At 40.9% G+C, this 17,325-nt stretch overlaps 1 protein-coding gene across 2 annotated transcripts in view; it reads left to right on the forward strand.

Moving 5' to 3' along the window:
* Nucleotides 1-17,325, forward strand: part of TRPM3 (transient receptor potential cation channel subfamily M member 3) — a gene marked incomplete at both ends in the record, with an annotated part of 433,595 nt that overhangs the window by 144,439 nt on the left and 271,831 nt on the right. The window contains one exon of one of the 2 annotated variants that reach the window (XM_084277971.1): nt 2,603-2,692. The exons of the other annotated variant lie outside the window; for it this stretch is intronic. Coding sequence (XP_084134097.1) covers nt 2,603-2,692 — 90 coding nt within the window. Of the gene's footprint in view, nt 1-2,602; nt 2,693-17,325 lie in introns of those variants that run through there. 2 annotated transcript variants of the gene reach the window in all.

Genomic DNA, 17,325 nt, shown 5'->3' on the forward strand with positions numbered 1-17,325 from the left:
GGGTTCCTTCACAGGCTGCAAGGTGGGATTTCTACTCTTCATCATCTTCCATGGGCTCCAGGGGGACAGTCTGCTTAATCACAGTCTTCTTCATGGGCTGCAGTTGAACCTCTCCTCTGGCATCTGGAGCACCTCCTCCCTCTCCTTCTTTCACTGACCTTGGTGCTTGCAAAGCTGTTTCTCACATCGTCTCACTCTTCATTCCACTTGCAGCAAGTGCTGCTCAGGATGGGTCTTTTCCTTCTTAAATATGTTGGATGGGACTTTGAGCAACCTGATCTAGTGGAGGGTGTCCCATGGTAGGTTAGTTGGAACTAGATGTGAGCTGCCTTCCAACTCAAACCATTCTGTTATTCTATGTTATCTCAGAGACACTATCACCATTGCTGATGGGATTGGCCTTGGCCAGCCATGGGTTCGTCTTGGAGCCGTCTGGCATTGGCTCCATTGGATATAGGGATAGCTTCTAGCAATTTCTTGAGGAAGCTACCCCTGTATCCACCCCAGTACCAAAACCTTGCAACACAGAACCAAAACAAGAGCTCAAGCAAGAAGACATTTAAGTATGTATAATTTAAACTAGCTGCCCAGTCAGAAACAGAAATTCATCTTCACAAATTTTGTCACAAGTGAATGGCTCCTGGTGTTCTACTCATTCTGTTCCACAGACAGCCCACGGTCTGTTCTGTGCACCTTTGAAGTTTGATAATGTTGCCATGTACAGTGGGATGGAACAGATGAGAGAGTTCTTCTGGTGTATAGTCAGGATTGCACTATGTTCTGGGACACTATATTCTGGGCAGGATAATTTTTTTATCCAGCACTGAGGTTGAATAAGAACATTCATACAGTTCTTGAGGGTACAACGAGGAGGAGCTGGCTGGTATGTGCATGTTCAAAAGAAGCATAAAGCTACTAGACTTTCACTTCAATGCACATGGGCTTCTACATGGGTTTTGGAGAATATCTATCTATGTGCAAGGGCAAGATGCCCTTTGGAGATAAAGACAGCAATAAGGAGGTAAACAGCGATCCTCACCCTGCTCTGCTGGATAACTTCAGTGTTTTTAGGATCCTCCCTTTACCTTAGAGAATCTGATGCCGTTGACTTAAAGCACTGTGTTTCCCAGATCTCTCCAGAGTTGTCTATCCTTAAATAAACTTTAAAAAGCAAACCAGAAGGTATTGTAGTATGTTGGAGAGTTTTAGATTTGTGACCCTACTGCGAACCATTACAGCCATTAGTATGTAAACTGAGCAAATTTGGACAGCCTCACAGAAACAATATTCTTCATCTCTTTCCAGTCATATGGAGAATTGTTCAGCTTTTGCTGATGAATATCAATACAATAATAAGAATAAATTATAAATAGAGAATGAAAATATTTGCATTATGGATTTAAGAGTAAGAAAAGGGCAGTTCAATGAAACCTAGCCAAGTGAATTTTCTAACCAGAGTTGCAAGAGATTTAAACTTTACTCAGAAGTGACTATTTACCTCCATAGTCTAAGCAAAAGCTGGTTGTTACTGGCAATATGAAGAATTCCCATTGCTTTTGTATGATGTTTTGCTTTTGGACTTTGTAACCCTTCCCCCATGTAATCTTGATGATCTCCAAAACACAGTGGGAAAAAGGTATTTCTCCTTTAGTTGGAGAGCTGACATTTAGAACAGCCTCATTAGAATCTGAGAATCATAGGGGATGGAAGGCACCTCGAGAGATCATCGGAAAGCCAGTTACTGCCCAAAGGAAAACATGGTTTCCTGTACTTGAATTTCCCCACCGCTTTTCACGTGTTTGCATGCATTTAAAAGGATTACTCAGTGCAAAGATTTAATATTAAAATGAGCTGAACTTGGGTTTTTTGGTTTCGGAGGGGGGTTTTTTTGGCCAGAATGTGCATGTTGGCACTCATACTCTTACAGGGCGGCTTCTAATCGCTGCCACTCGCCCATATCACACCAGTACTATGCCGAATCAATGAAACTAGGTCCATTATATCAGTAAATCAAGAGTGAATTAATTTTTTCCCTTCTCAGTCTTGGCCGCCTGAGCGTTGGCCCCTCCCTCATGCCGGTTTCCCTCTCCTCACAACGCTTTGGGGAAGAAAGTGCAAGTACCCCTCCGCTTGCTTTATTTAAATTATCTCCTTTCTGCCCTGCTTTTCGCCCAGGGAAGCGGAGGAGCGAGGCGGATGGCTCAGCTTGCCTGGGAGAGGCTAACCTGGCTGCTCTCTGAGGAGGGCAGGAGGGAGAGAGCGGGAGCAGCAGCTCCCACTGCAGCCTCTTTTTTTATGCGGGCTGCCCCTTTCCGCTCAGCCAGCGCAGCCTGCCCTGAGCGGCGGGCTGATCGCCTCCATTCAGCAACATTTGGTATGCATGAGCACTGCTGTTCCCACGCAGGAGGTTGCTTTCTTAAGGAGGATCGGTGGCCACAGCCGCGCCGCTCGCCCAGCCCAGCCCTCTGCCCGCGCCGGGCGAGCCCTGCCCTGCGGCACCGCGGGCGGGATGAGCGTGGGATGCCCGCGGCCTGGCGGGCGGTGTCCGCGGTAGGCGCTGTCAGGTCTGCGGCTGATCTCCCGGTGGGATTTGTGGAGGGTCATGAATCAGACCGATGCTCCCCGGCCACTCAACTGGACCATCCGGAAGCTGTGCCATGCCGCCTTCCTCCCCTCCGTCAGACTTCTTAAGGTACGGTGACAGCCCCGCGTTGAGACCTGGTGCCCGCCGCCCAGCATCTGTCCGGAGGGATGCAGACGCTGCTGCCGGAAAGTTAATTCAGATATAGTCTCAACTCTGCCGTTAATTAGCTTCCCTGCTACCTTTAAAACCCCTTGCGTGTATGTGGAGGTACCTAAATTCCGTGTCTGTACTCCAGTTCGGCATCTTTATCTGTCGAGAAAGGTCTGTGAGGGGGGTAGGAAACAGACTGAGGGGTGGTGAATATCATCTGTGCTTCTGTTTGCCGTGTCTTTAAAAAAAAATCCAGTCGTGAACTTTTAGGGATGAAGAAGGAGTCTTTTTGTAAGGTGTGTTCCTTTGTGAGCAGTCCTTCTGCTAGATCTTCTTCGGGGTTGTCTAGTCCCTAAGAAACGCCCGAAGGTCCAGTACCAGTCAGACCAACTTGTAAATGCAACAGTATGTGTGCGGACAAAGATCATCATGGTTTGTTGAAAGCTGTGCATAGGAATAGGGTCAGTTAAAGGCTGACAGTGCAGGCAGCATCAGTGAAACTTTGTGATGACGATTTTTTTTGTTCTCTTTTTCTTTTTATTTTTTAACAAAGTGCCACAGTTTTGCATGTGCTCTTGCAGGTGTTTTTAAATGTGCTTTCATAGGACATAATCATTAATTGTTTGAATGTTTGGGATCACAGACAGTGGATATCTCTTAATCTCAGGATGCAAAGTACCACTACTGCTGTGTGTCCCACCAACGATGTTTTAGAGACATTTGTAACTGGAAAACAAAATATCTTGAATCAACTTTTTGAGGGGGAAAAAAAGGTTACATGAAAGTCATCTTTGTTCTTGGAACTTATTAATTAATTGGATTATACAGTGAAAAGGTAAACAATATGGTCGGGTGCCTTTAGGCTTCGGCACCTGTACATTGTTTTATAAAATGCTGGATTCATGACACTAATTATTTCATTTCATCTTGGTACTTGATAGTTTGGCTTTGAAAGTAATATGCAACCAGGTAAAACATGGCTACTCTAACAGTGTGTTAGAAGGTAATGTTTGATATAACCGTTTGATTTTGTGTGGGTAGCTGAAATTAGGTCACTCCTTACCAGTGCAACATCTCCGAGGAGTCGTGTAGTGTATGATAGTGCACTCAGCAGCCATATATTGCACAGACAGTTATTGTATATGTGATGCACAAGTGACCATAATGTGTATCATAACAGGTATTTGTCCTCGTAAGAAGGGGTTACCCCAGAAAAATATTTCTGCTTCCAAACCAGGTGTATGGCTGCCAGGAGGTACACTGTGAGCAGCTCCAAAGAACAGAAGAAAGATAAAACTTAGACTGCGGAAAGATAAAAATATATCTAATACAGATCAAATCAGAAAGTGGTGTTGATTCTCTTGCACAGGCTTCCTCCCACCCTCCCTCCACCCTCAACCCCCTCATCCCCTCCCCCGCCCTAGATGCACACATTGGAATATCCACACTCTACAACTCAGATACATTTAAGAAAACATAGTATTCTCGAGGTGTGAGAACTTGCTTGTGCAGAATTTCATTGTCATTCTCAACATCAGGGGAAAAAGAAAAAAAAAAAAGGTTTTCCTTTTTTGGCAGACAAATGTTGCCCCCTGTGTATGATTTCTCTTCATTGCATGTTTTAAGGGTGAACGTTGCAATTGATTATTAAGAGAGCTGACTGAATTTATTTTCTGAAGCTACAGCTACACCCTTTGGGGCCCGATGGGGAGTGGACCCGGCAGAGTTAACAAGAGCAGGGCAAATAACCAGAGTTAAGCAACCTCTGCACACCAGCGTGTGTGAGGTTTGGGAGAGACCACAGCAAAGGAGGTGGGACCCTGGCACCTTTCTGAGCTGCTGAGCAAAGCTGGTTGATTGGAGGAGAAAATGCATATTTCAGCATCTTCGAGGCTCCTAATCAGCTGAAAAAATTGCTTCCAATATATGTTTATCTTTGTCTTTTGATATTTAACACGTTCAAACCAAGTGTTTCATGCCAGAGCAGGGCTCCATTGTCCTGATTCCCCCAAAGATAGCCAACCTGAAGGAATTCTCCTGCCATGAAGCGCTATTAAGGAGGGAGTGTGATGACAGCAGCATTAAATTACCGGATAAGCAGTATAAATATTTTCCTGTTTTTCCTCAGGGAATCTGAGAATTTTCATGTATGCAATTTCACTCATCAGAAGGGTGTCTGTATTCTTTCCTCTTTTTGTGCCTTTCTCAAAACAATGAGACCCTTTTTTCCCCTAAATGAAAGGTACTCCTGTAAATCTACAAACATTGGAAAGGCAAATGCAATAATCCAAGCTCATTTTTTAATTGCCTAGATTCCAAATGGATTAAGTGGTCTTGAGGGCTAATGCAATACTGTTTCTCAGCAAAGAGCCAGTAGACCCTTTTTTATACAGCCTTTCTGTGCAGACAATGCTCTCCAAAACAGAATAAACTTTGCAGAAGCTGGTATGAAGTGTCACGTTTTTATTATTATTTGCTTTATATCTGATTGTCAAACTCTATTTCAATGTACACTGTACATTTAGTAAGAGTAAAAAAATACAGATTATCATTGCATCCTTGCAATTTCTATGCTTTCAGTATACCAAACCAAAAAAACCCTAAATTACATCATTAAGTTCAAGGATACACCTGTGCCTGAACTTGTCAGAATGAGAGATAACAGAGTTTTCCTTTTTTAAGTGTAGCATTAGTGCTTTCACACTGATGGATATAAATAAGCACTGGAATCTAGGACTTGCATGGACACGGCTCACTTTGTATTACTCACTAAAAAAATCTATAGGATTGTGTCAAAATGACTGGTTTAAAACAAAAAATAAAAGGGGTTATTCAACAGGTAGGAACCAGTCTTAGTCCGTTCTGTTGAAACAGTGTCCAGTGCTCAGTTACCTGAACTGACATTTGATAAGGCTCTGGCCACAGTGGCCTCGTTTGATTTTGATAAAATAGGATCATTTGCAGATGCTGGCCAGCTTTGCTCCCTGTGCTTTTCTTCCAGGCATGTGTTCCTGTTCTAACCCACTTCACTAATACCCTCATGTTTAGGTATGGTTTTATAATCCTATTTTCTCGGTTTTTCATTTTCCAACAGGCACACACAGTACTACTAGGAGCTGTGTTTGAAGCACAGGTTGAAATAAATTATCAGAGAGCATTTTTACAACTTTTGTCATCAGCTCATCCTTCACTGCTCCCATTTTTTGCCCTAATAAATGTTTCCTGTGGCACGTTCCATCCTGGTACTTTTTTGTAGTTGTTTCAATATGCTTAAATACACACTAACACACCGTCTAAAGCTTTCCCATCTGTAGTAAGAAGATTAAGAAGTGCCTTGAGCACATGTGCTGAGAGGGTGACTTTGTGCAGAGAGGGGACTCTCTAAGACTATTAAAATTTTTTATAATGAGTTTGAATTGCACGTTAGTCAGTAGACTTGGAAGGCAGGAACTTTGGAAACGCCTGAGGAAAGGAGACAAAGTGAATCAGAAGAAACATTGGAGAAAATGTTTTGGCTAATTTTTCCCATCACATGGTGCACGAAAAACGCCTGCTCAGCTCTACCAAATAGATAAAAAGAACATTTACCTAACCTGGGCAGCAGTATAATGTGGCTCTGGGAACTACTGGAAGCTTAAAAAAATCAGACACTTTAGTTTCTCACCAAATGAGAAACTAGATCTTATTTTCTTTCACTATTTTTATTTGATTGCCCTACCAAGAATGTATAAGGTAACCCAAGAGAAAGCTACAAAATTGTTCATTAGAATGAAACACAGTTTCTTTTAAGTGTGACAAGACATACATATGAAATTCTGGTAGGGATGAAATGTGTGAAATAGAAGTGTGGACAATACCTCTCCTGCTACAAAAAAAATGGTTATGTCCATAAAGAAGGTTTCTACAGGAACAAAGACTGAGAAACATGTGACAGGCTATGGTAAGGTACATGGTGAGGTACCACACTGTTCAATAGTTCGAATCAGCTGAAATCTTGCTGCTATTTGATTACCAAATACACTTTTCTTTCAGAATACTTTTAAAACAATCTGATTTGGGAAACAATTAAAAATTTGCTTCTCCAGAACAGTGGAAGAGTGAAATCTGTTCTTTATAAAACAGTAAATATTTATGTTTCTCAACCCTCTGCTGTGAAAAATAGTGACTGTAAGAGAGGGGAAAGCTATGTCTTTTGGAGCTGAGTTTATTCCTCTCATGGATTCAAAAGAAAAAAAGAAAGTTAGCGTACTGATGGCATAGTCCAGTAACTCAGTGAAGCTGCTTTTGATAGTAATTTTTAAAATTACTTGTAAGTGGGGTTTTATGCTATCATCATGATACAGTAATGTTAGATTGTTTTATGGTCTTCAGAAACAGAAGTGTAGGCTTTTTATTCTATTTAATTCACTATTAATGAAAAAGAGCAGAAATCTAGACACAAAGGCAGCCAAAATGTGTAGATTCTTTTTTTTCTCTTAACGAGTCTTCAGATGTCCAGCTGGCAGCTGAGTGTTCTGGTTTATCACCACTTAATAGCTATGGATTTATTCTTTATTCTTTATTTTAGTTAATTTACCATATCCACCTTTCAAACTGCACCAAAATGAGAGGGCAAGTTTACTAAATCTTGGCTGAAAAAACTGAGGTACTTGGAGCAAATCCTAATGCATACTGTTATCATTAGTGGTCTGGCACACTAAGTATTATTCTGAGAGAAAGTGATATGCACATTATAAACAGTGAAATGAGGGTAGTAATTTACCTGTGCCTGCACTCAGCTTCTTACTTGACTTAAATTGTAATAACGTATGAGCCACCACTACACTTCCAGCAGGAGGATTTGATGCATTCTGGGAAGTAATGACAGTTCAGCCCTCAGGATTAGACTGCTTAAAACACAGGCATGTAGAAAATATCGGTCAACGCAATGACGTTCTTGTAAATTTGCTAATGGAAAAACTAGTCACACCTCTCAGCATGGGGAGATGCTACATACAGTATGAAAGATAGGTAAGTTTTGAGAGTGCATGTAAGTTCTGTTCAGAAAGAAATTATTTCATAAACAAACTTCATTTTTCCTGCCAGAAAGATCATAGTTATATCTATTATGTTTGTAATGGGTGTTGCATGCTTTTGGCTCTAATTCACAGATCTTCTGGGGTGCATTATTTGTCCTTAGAAGCCCAGAAGCCCTGGTACCAGCAAATGGAATGATTCTACTTTCTGTTGTGCTTTCTGATTCTGTGGCATCAGTTCATCATCTCAGGACAGAAGGAAAAAGACCTGAATAGGGCATTGCTGTGTCTTTGCAGTTTCCTGTTTGTCATCAAGAAGTTAATTTGAACCTCCCAAAACAGGAGGGCAGTGGGTGTTGCAGTATAGCTTAGCATACCTTGGCACAGGTATGCTTTTGCATTGCTGCTGTTCAGCTGTTCACTGCATCTCTAGTATTTCACATTTTATAACCAAGTATTTACAGCATGGTGAAGGCATCTTACATCTGGGGTCGAAGAACTAATAAAATAAACCTTTTAGAGGTTTCACATTACCAAAATCTGCTTATTTTTTGAAGCTGTGCTTCTCACCAACAATGAGATGAGATGTAAGGTGTTCCTGATGGTTTGTTCATTTCTTCTGAAAGGGAAGGAAATGTGGATGCTGATTTTTCCTTTTTTATATATAGAATGTATACATTCACTTTATGTGGTTAAGTCTTTTTGGTACAGTGTGCATTTTTTATTTGATCTATTGTGAATCAGAGCTTGGTAGTAGTTCGGCTTATTGACTGAATCTCTTCCATGACTATCATTCAGGTTGCTGCCCACTAACATGGGGCAGCAATCTGAATGATAGTCATGGAAGAGATGTGGCTGCAAATCAGTTTCCACAACAAGAAATATTATCCCAATCAAGAAAAAAGAGAGGGAGAGATCAAACCAAAAAGCCTAGCTGTAGAAGTCATGTTTTCATAGATAGCCTACATGTAAAAGAGGCAGTCACATCAGTGCAATTTTGAAGGAGGAGACTGTAGACTACTAATTTCATGTACAGAGAAAATTAGTTTTGATTTATTTTCAGATTGGAAAAGGCTGTATGGATGCAAAATTTCCTCTTCAAACCATAGAATTTTAGAAAAAAAATAGTCACCATCATGTGAGTACTTTTCAAAAAAAGTGACAGAAAAGGCAGTATTAAATTTTCAGTCTTGATGCAGCAGCCAAGGTACAAAAAGTTCTGGCTGTTTTAAAGTGAGAGTCCTGCAATGGCTACATGTTTTCTATCCTCTTGCACATAAATATTATTTTGTTGTGCTTTCTCTAAATCCAGCTGTTTTGTTAGCATCTTTACCTTCTTAGAAAACACAGTGGGATTTTATCTTCTGTGCCACATGATTAGTGGGCTACAGTGACATAGGTGAGGTATCAGAGATGCCATCCAGGCTTGTCCATGTTTCCTGCATGCAGAATGACTTGGCTCATGCTTCTCATGAGGCTCAGTCTTTTTGTATTTGAATACTTACAGGCGGTGGCAAGTAGCCTCAATTCCCACTGGCCTTTGCAAGAACTGATAAACACTGCAATAGTTTTGCCTATGAGAAAGTAAATGCAGATTTCCTAGTTTGATTGCATGACTTGTTCCCAGAGAAGTAACTAACTAACTAACTATGGTTTCTAATGTGTATTAACAGAATAGAAAAAAATTAAGGCTGGTTCTGAACAGAAACTATGATTTTAAAAAGAAACATAGAATGTTACTCAGTACAGAAGTCATACAAACAAGAAACCACAAATACAATACTGCTTAATGTGTTAGTGGAATCCTGTATTAACAACATAAGATTTTAATGTTGTTCTGCAATATTGTTCCTTATGTTTGAAGGGGTGCGATGTGAAAAATTCAGGGCACAAGACCATAAAGTGAAGCTGAGTGGTTTTATTCCACCTGAATTGCTAACAAGACTGTGCTACAGTGTAAAAAGAAGTGCCCTTGGGGCTCTCTGGAAATTTATGTCAAAGCCAGTAATAAAGCATGAAATAAAATCACTTCATCAAAAATATCTTTCATCCCCCAAATAATATGATGACATGAAACAGTCTGACAAAGTGCTTTTAGCAGTCAGGAAGCTACTGAAGAAAATATCAGGATACTTACAATGTAATTAAAAAAATCATTGGGCTGATGTTATGTTAGGGAGAAGGTGATTCAGTGCAAACATTGACTTTCAGTTGTCTTTTTCTTCACCTATTGTTGGTAGATGCAGAGGACAGATATAGTAACTTACTGAACCATCTTAATTAAGAATTTAAGGATGATGCACTGCATTGTTTTGATATTGAAGGATACCATATTTTTTACTTCATGGTTTACTGAATCAGCATGGCATGTTGCTGCCGGGCCTGTTGTAATGCAGCATCACTCCTCAGTTTCCTAGTGTGATGGCTCAATGTAGATATTTGCAGCTAAAGAGACCGAAACTACAACTGCATGAACTGATTACAGGATACCCTGAGGACCTTCCAGACTGACTTTTGTGTGATTGTACCTAGAATTTTCTAAGTTTTCTTCATCACAGAAGGCATTTTACAAATACATCCTTGTTCAAATTTTGGGTTCAGTACTTCATATTACTAGGTGGTGTCAGGCCGTATTTTATGAAGAGTGTTTCTTTCTGTCTGCAAATTCTGTTTAATCACATTAAAACTGTGAAGGTCTGCAAAATCTAGGCATTATACTACTGGTTTTCCCATTTGTTTTTTTTTCCCTACATTTCTGATGACCTCCTTACTGGCCCTTTTCCTGAACTGAATCAGTCAAAGTGTTTTTCTGACATTTAGCTGCTTAGCCTATAGTCACGGATGCAATAGTGGTAACCAGGTAATGATGGCAATAACTATAACAAACAGTTTCCTACGTGCAGTCCAATGATGGAGCCAGCTATGGAAGATGTCAACTCCTTCTGCATGAAGGATGGCTATCAGGTATCATCAGGTATCAGGATTGCCCAAAATGCTCATTAACACAATCACAGCAGTAGTATCCCCTTGATTTCAGATGTGATGGATGTGATTTGGTATTGTCTTTGATGTATCTGTGTCCTGGTTTCGGTCAGGATGGAGTTAACTTCTTTTGTAGCAGCGGATGGAATGCTGTGTTTGAGAGTTAAAATGAAAGCAGTGCTGGTAACACCCTGATGGTTTTAGTTGTGGTCAAGCAGTCAAGGACTTTCTCAGCTCTTTGTATTTCTCTAGTAATGAGAAAGGAGGGGACAAAGCCAGGACAGGTGACCCAAACTGGCCAAAGAGAGTATTCTATGCCAATTATGTCATGCTCAGTATAAAGGGGGGCTGATGGGAGGAGGAGTGGGAGGCTCCAGGATGCGCGGTTTTTGGGGGACGGTTGGGTTCCGGGATTGCTCTGGGTGGCACGGCCTGAGTTGTGGGTTTGGTGAGAAACTGCATTGTGTATCAACAGCTTCATATATTTTTGCTCTAAAGTCCTGTTAGCATTGTGATATTTTGTCTTTCTGCTGTTTTAGTAAACTATCCTTATCCCAACCCATGGGCTTTTGGCTTCTTGGTTTTGGGGATGTTATTTGCCCCTTCCTTTTCCCTTCCCTTGCCTCACCCCCCCCACCCCCACCCCCCTCCCCATCTTTCTTCTCCCCCTTCTCTTCTCCTTTAAGGAGCAGGCAGCTGCGTGGATCTCGGCTCTCAGCCGGGGTGAAACCACGACAATCTGGTTGTAAAGTAATACTACTTGGAAGCCTTTTTTTTTTTTTTTTTAATTATGCAGTTCAAATCCAACTTTGTCTTAAAAAAGAATATGACGACAATTTTTTAGAGGTCCTACACTTACTTTTTCTATAAAACACTGTAAATTTGGCTATATTGCAAAGACACTCACCCCACAAGTTGCTTATGCTACCATGCCACTAGCAAGAGTACTTCAGTGTGCGTAATTCCGTGCAGGTGTTTGTTGGAGTTCCTAAAGCCATAACCATCATAAGCTATCTGTTCTATAATCTTGTGATTTTACAGTGAACCTACCTATGCCATTAGAATTTTTTTTTTGTGGTGTCTGGCTGGTTCTTTCTTGTTGAAGTCTGAATTCTTGTACGTGCCACTATGAGCAGAGGGGACATACATAACAACCTTCTCTGCTTAAAAATCCTTGTATGTGGAAATTGGCTAGTTTAATAGATTCTCTTGTAATATGTGGCTCTTGGTCATCTTCAAACATAGATTATCAGATTATCTATTCCACTATTTCCTCAAAATATAGGTTTACTATAGAGAGACTGAGTTTCTTTTGCTACTTGCTCTTTTCTCTCTTCCTCTAGTCTTCCGGTGAATTATTGCAAGGGCCATCAGGGATGTGAGGGACTCCCGCTCAATCGTCCATGTTAATTCTAGCTCTATAAACTGGGGAAGGGTTGATAAGAAAACAGAAGGAAACACAACCCTCCTTCATTTCTGTCTCCTGAAGAGACTAAATAATATTTCTGTTAAATTGCCTACAAAGTCTTTCTGATTTAACCGACTTTACAAGAACATTATGTAGCTAACAACTATCAGTCTTCAGGGAGGTGAGGGGTGGGGGAAGCACAATCATTTTCTGTTTGCACAGTAGAAATATTCTTTTTGTTTCTTTGTATAGTAATAAAACCAGTGCTTTTTAATGATTGTATTAGACAATAAATTTTAAAACTCAACGTGGGGGACAATCACTAGCATAGTACTTATTAAGACACTGAACCTCAAGCATATGTGCCACCTTTATTACATACAGATGAGGAAATGTAATATTTATGTGCCCTTGACTGGAATAAAAAGTTGATTTTGATCCTTCTAGCACAAATTTGGAGGGGGGAGAAATAACAAAAAAGGTTTTCAGAGATATCCTAGTGGGAAATTTTAACTTGATAGATGTGATTATTTTAGGATAATTTAAAGATAAAGATCTGATATATCAAGCCAAAAAATATCCTGTGTAGTTTCTTATTAATGATAACTGTGGGAGCTTTAACGTAGTTGAGATGGGAATAGTAAATTGTTCAGAGGATTGCATTCCCTTAGAAGCTGCTGCTTACTATTACTAACATCCAAGGATGAGGTTTTTCCTTTTGGTTCCATTTATTTCTTACGTAGTGAAAATTTCCAGTTTATTTAATGTTCAAAAATTCTCAACTATTACTGAAACATCCCATGAAAAAAAAAATGGATGGCTGTAGAGATTACTTGTTTGCCCAATATTGTGGAGTGCCAGGTATGTGATTATAATATGAACTCTTTAAGTACTGAAACTGAGCAAAATATTTGTATCAGATTATCTCAGTGCTGTGAAATAAGTTAGCCCAAATAGTTTCCATTAACTTATTTAGGACTTATCTGAAATCCATTTGAATCAATGGAGACACATTCACAGATTTTTAGGGGGTGTAACCCTAATTTGCCAGATAGCAGAGCTTAAAGCAGAAACAATGCAATAATCCAGGAAATGTATAATGTACATTATCTTAATTTGATTCAAGACTGAGTATGTGTTCATGTATCTCTGCTGCAAATAGTTCCATGCATAACTAATGCTGCAAATTCTTTTTCCATATCAAATCCCAAGTCTATGCTCCCCTTAAAATAAATAAGGAAGGCAAAAAGTTGAAGCAAAGTACTTAATAATATTAAAGAAATATAAGTAGCTGCAGAGAAATGGGATGGTACATTTATTAATTACATTGATTAGCAGTATAGCATAGAAAAAAACCCCAGTTTTTCATTTTCTTTGCTCACTATCCATGGCATTTCTACCTCTTTGAGTATCATAGAATAACCTGATTTGGAAGGGACCAATAAGGATCAAGTCCTGCTCCTGGCTCCACACAGGACCACCCAAGTCACAGCCTGTGACTGAGTGCATCATGCAGATGCTTCTTGAACTCAGCCAAACTCAGGGCTGTGACCACTTCCCTGGGGAGCCTGTGCCAGTGCCCGACCACCCTCTCAGTAAAGAACCTCTTCCTAACATCCAGCCTAAACGTCCCCTGTCACAACTTCATGTTATTCCCTTGGGTTCTACCACTGGTTACGAAAAGGAGGAGATCAGCACCAGTCCCTTCGCTCCTCCTAGTATGGAAGCCATAGACAGTGATGAGGTCTCCCCTCAGCCTCCTCTTCTCCAGGCTGAACAAACCAAGACTCATAAGACTTCCCTTCCAGAATCTTCTCCATCCTTGTTGCCCTCCTCTGGATGCTGTCCAATAGTTTTTTTGTACAGTGGCACCCAAAACTGCACCCAGTACTCGAGGTGATGCCGCACTAGCACAGTGTAGAGCACGACAATCATTTCCCTGGACCCCTGGCCATGCCAGGGTGCACCCCAGGGTACAGTTGGCCCTCCTGGCTGCCTGGGCACACTGCTGGCTCATATTTAACTTGCTGTAGACCAAGACCCCCAAATCCCTCTCAGCATAGCTGGTCTCCAGCGTCTGATCCCCCAGGATGTATGTCCAGACAGGGGTTCCCCTTCCCAGGTGCAGAATCGAGCACTTGCCCTTGTTAAACTTCATGCAGTTGGTCATTGCCCAACTATTTCATCTGTCCAGGTCTCTCGGCATCGCAATCTCTTGTTTGCATTGATGCAATAACAAAATGAGATTTAGTTAAACCACATATATTGTGGAGTCCTTGTAACCAGTACTTTTAAATTCCATAGTGCAGTACTATACTGGGGCTCATTTTGTGGAATACACTTTATTTCGGTATTGATGCGATCACTTAATATGACATGGCTTTCAAGTCTTGAAAACTAGATTCTTTGTGACAGTCATCCCAACCCCAATTCTACTTTCAGCACTTGTTAGTTAATGTTAATTAAAAAGGCAAAGATTGTTTCATGTCAGCAAGGACTTCTTCTTCAGGGCAGTTTAAGCCTGGCTGATGTGGTAGTTGGACCCCATTTGTGTGACACAACCTCTTCCTTGGCCTTAGCCAAATGAAGGTTAACACTGAAACACCATCTGAACTAAGATGGCACATGTTCCTTCTCCCATGCTATTTCTTCCTCATATTTCTTATTTCCTATAGCATGCACTCGATGTTTCTGTATAGCCTAGAGAAAGGGCTCCAGCAGATGAAAAAGCCCAGTTTAGAAGCACCTATTGTGTACCACCATGACTAAAACTAACCTTAACATCCCCAAAGTTGCTTTTCAATGCTTTATTTTTGTGTGCTCAGAATTAGTATCTCTTGGCTTCAGACTGATTTCTTAGGAACAGCTGAGGCAGCATTCTCTGGGAACAGTATCCCCAGTACAACCATAATAGCCTGTTATCTTATTTCCTCAAGCTGGAGAACTCAAAATCTCTAAGTTGAGGGACTTACAGTGTGTCTGTATCAAAAATCCTCCATTAAAATTTATATTGTTCTGGATTTCCAGTTGTGTGCTTCCATGATGCAATAGGCTATGACTGAATTTCACATTTGAGGTCTTCCTCAGATACTCAAATTAACTGTCATTAAAACACCTGCTTCCTGCTGTGGGAGCTTTCAACTTTTCACAGGGAGGCCACAGGCAGCATAACATAATGTGTTTATTGCAGTGCAAAAAAAAGAAAGATTCGGTAAGGAATAAGATACCCATAATTAATTCAGGTAGCTGATATGTGATCTGAATACTCTGTGAATACATAAATGTTTAAGCACATTATGCTTAAAGCAGCAATTATTATTATATCCCACTTGTTTGGATTACATACATATTAGTAGATCTCTGTTTGTACTAGATTTCTTTTTTTTTCCATTCATAAGAGTGGGCTGTTTAAAAATAAAAAATTTAAGTAGGTCAGCAACAGAATTATTGACAAAATAAAGGAGGTGAAAATAGAAAAGTCAGCTAAAGCAATGTCTTTGAACTTCAAGATAAAATACAAATACATTTTAGATTGTTGTTTTACTAGTATCAGTTTGTTGCAGAAGGATTATCTAATTCAGTTAATTGTTTCACTAGTTGCTGTTTGCTGTCTGCTTCCTGCTCTCATTCTGGAGATAACAGATTACTAGTCCAAGATCTGAGGTAAAATAAGTTACCTCATATATTCTTAGAATCACAGAATTTCTTGAGTTGGAAGGGACCTGTGAGGATCATCAAGTCCAACTCCTGGCTCCTTCCAGGATTACCTACATCTAAATCGTAGGACTATAAGAGTCATCCAAATAGTCTGACAAACTGGGTACTGTGACCACTTCCATGAGGAGCCTGTTCCAGTGACTGACCACTCTCCCAGCAAAGAACATTTTTCCAAACGTTCAACCTGAACTTTGCTTGACACATCTTAATTCCATTTACTCATATCCTGTCCCTGGTTACCAGAGAGAGGAGATCAGCATCCTTGCCTCCACTGCCTTTCTTGAGGAAGATTTAGACTGTAATGATATGACTCCACAGCCTTCTCTTCTCCAAGCTGAACAAACCAAGTGATGTCAGCCACTCCTTTGATGTCTTGCCCTTGAGGCCTTTAATCATCTTTGGACACACTCTTATCAGTTTAATGTTCTTACACTGAGGCATCTAGAACTGTACACAGTACTCAAGGTGAGACCACACCAGTGCAGTGTAGAGTGGGTCAACAACCTCTCTTGTCCAGCTGGCAATATTGTGCTTGATGCACCTCAGGACACTGTTGGCTGCTTTGGCTGCCAGGGCACACTGTTGATTCATATTCAACTTGCCACCTATCCAGACCCCCGATGTCTTTCTGTGGGACTGTTCTTCAGCCTCTCATCCACCAGTTTTTATGTATAATCAGGATTGCCCCATCCCATGTGCAGAAATCAGCCCTTGCTCTTGTTAAATTTCTTATGGCTGGTGATTGCCCAGCTCTCTAGTCTATGCTACTTTCCCACCAAGGCCTCTCTACCCTCAAGGGAGTCCACTGTTCTTTCTAGTTTAGTATCATTAACAAATTTAATGTGCATTTAATTCTTGCATACAGATCATTTATAAAAATATTAAAGCGCTACTTGACTTCCTATTTGCTATTTCACTCTCAGTACTAGAAACAGTGATAGAAATACAAGTTTGTCGTGGACAGAAAAGTTGAACATGAGGCAGTGGTGTGCTCTTTCAGCAAAGGGGCAAAGTTAGGACTATAGCCCACATGGGTCAACAGGAGAGATCCTTTCTTTTTATTTGTGACATCATATCTGAGTGCTGTGTTCAGTTCTGAGCTTTCCAGAACAAGAAGCAGAGCTCTTCTCCAGCAGGTCATCCCCCAGCCTGTACTGATACAAGTGGTTATTCCTTCCCAGGTGCAAGACTCTACACTTGCTTTTGTTGAACCTCATCTGGTTTCTCCCTGCCCAGCTCTCCAGCCTGTCCAGGTCTCTCTGGATGGCAGCGCAGTGTTCCTGTGTGTCAGCCACTCCTCCCAGCTTTGTATCATCAGGTACTTGCTGAGGGTGGATGCTATTCCCTCATCAAGGTCGTCAATGAAGATATTAAACAGGACTGGACCCAATACTGAGCCCTGGGGAACACTGCTAGTCACAGGTCTCCAGTCAGACTCTGCTTCACTAATCACCACCCTCTGGGCTCTG

Source organism: Gallinula chloropus (assembly GCF_964237585.1).
Source record: "Gallinula chloropus genome assembly, chromosome: Z".
NCBI lineage: Eukaryota > Metazoa > Chordata > Aves > Gruiformes > Rallidae > Gallinula > Gallinula chloropus.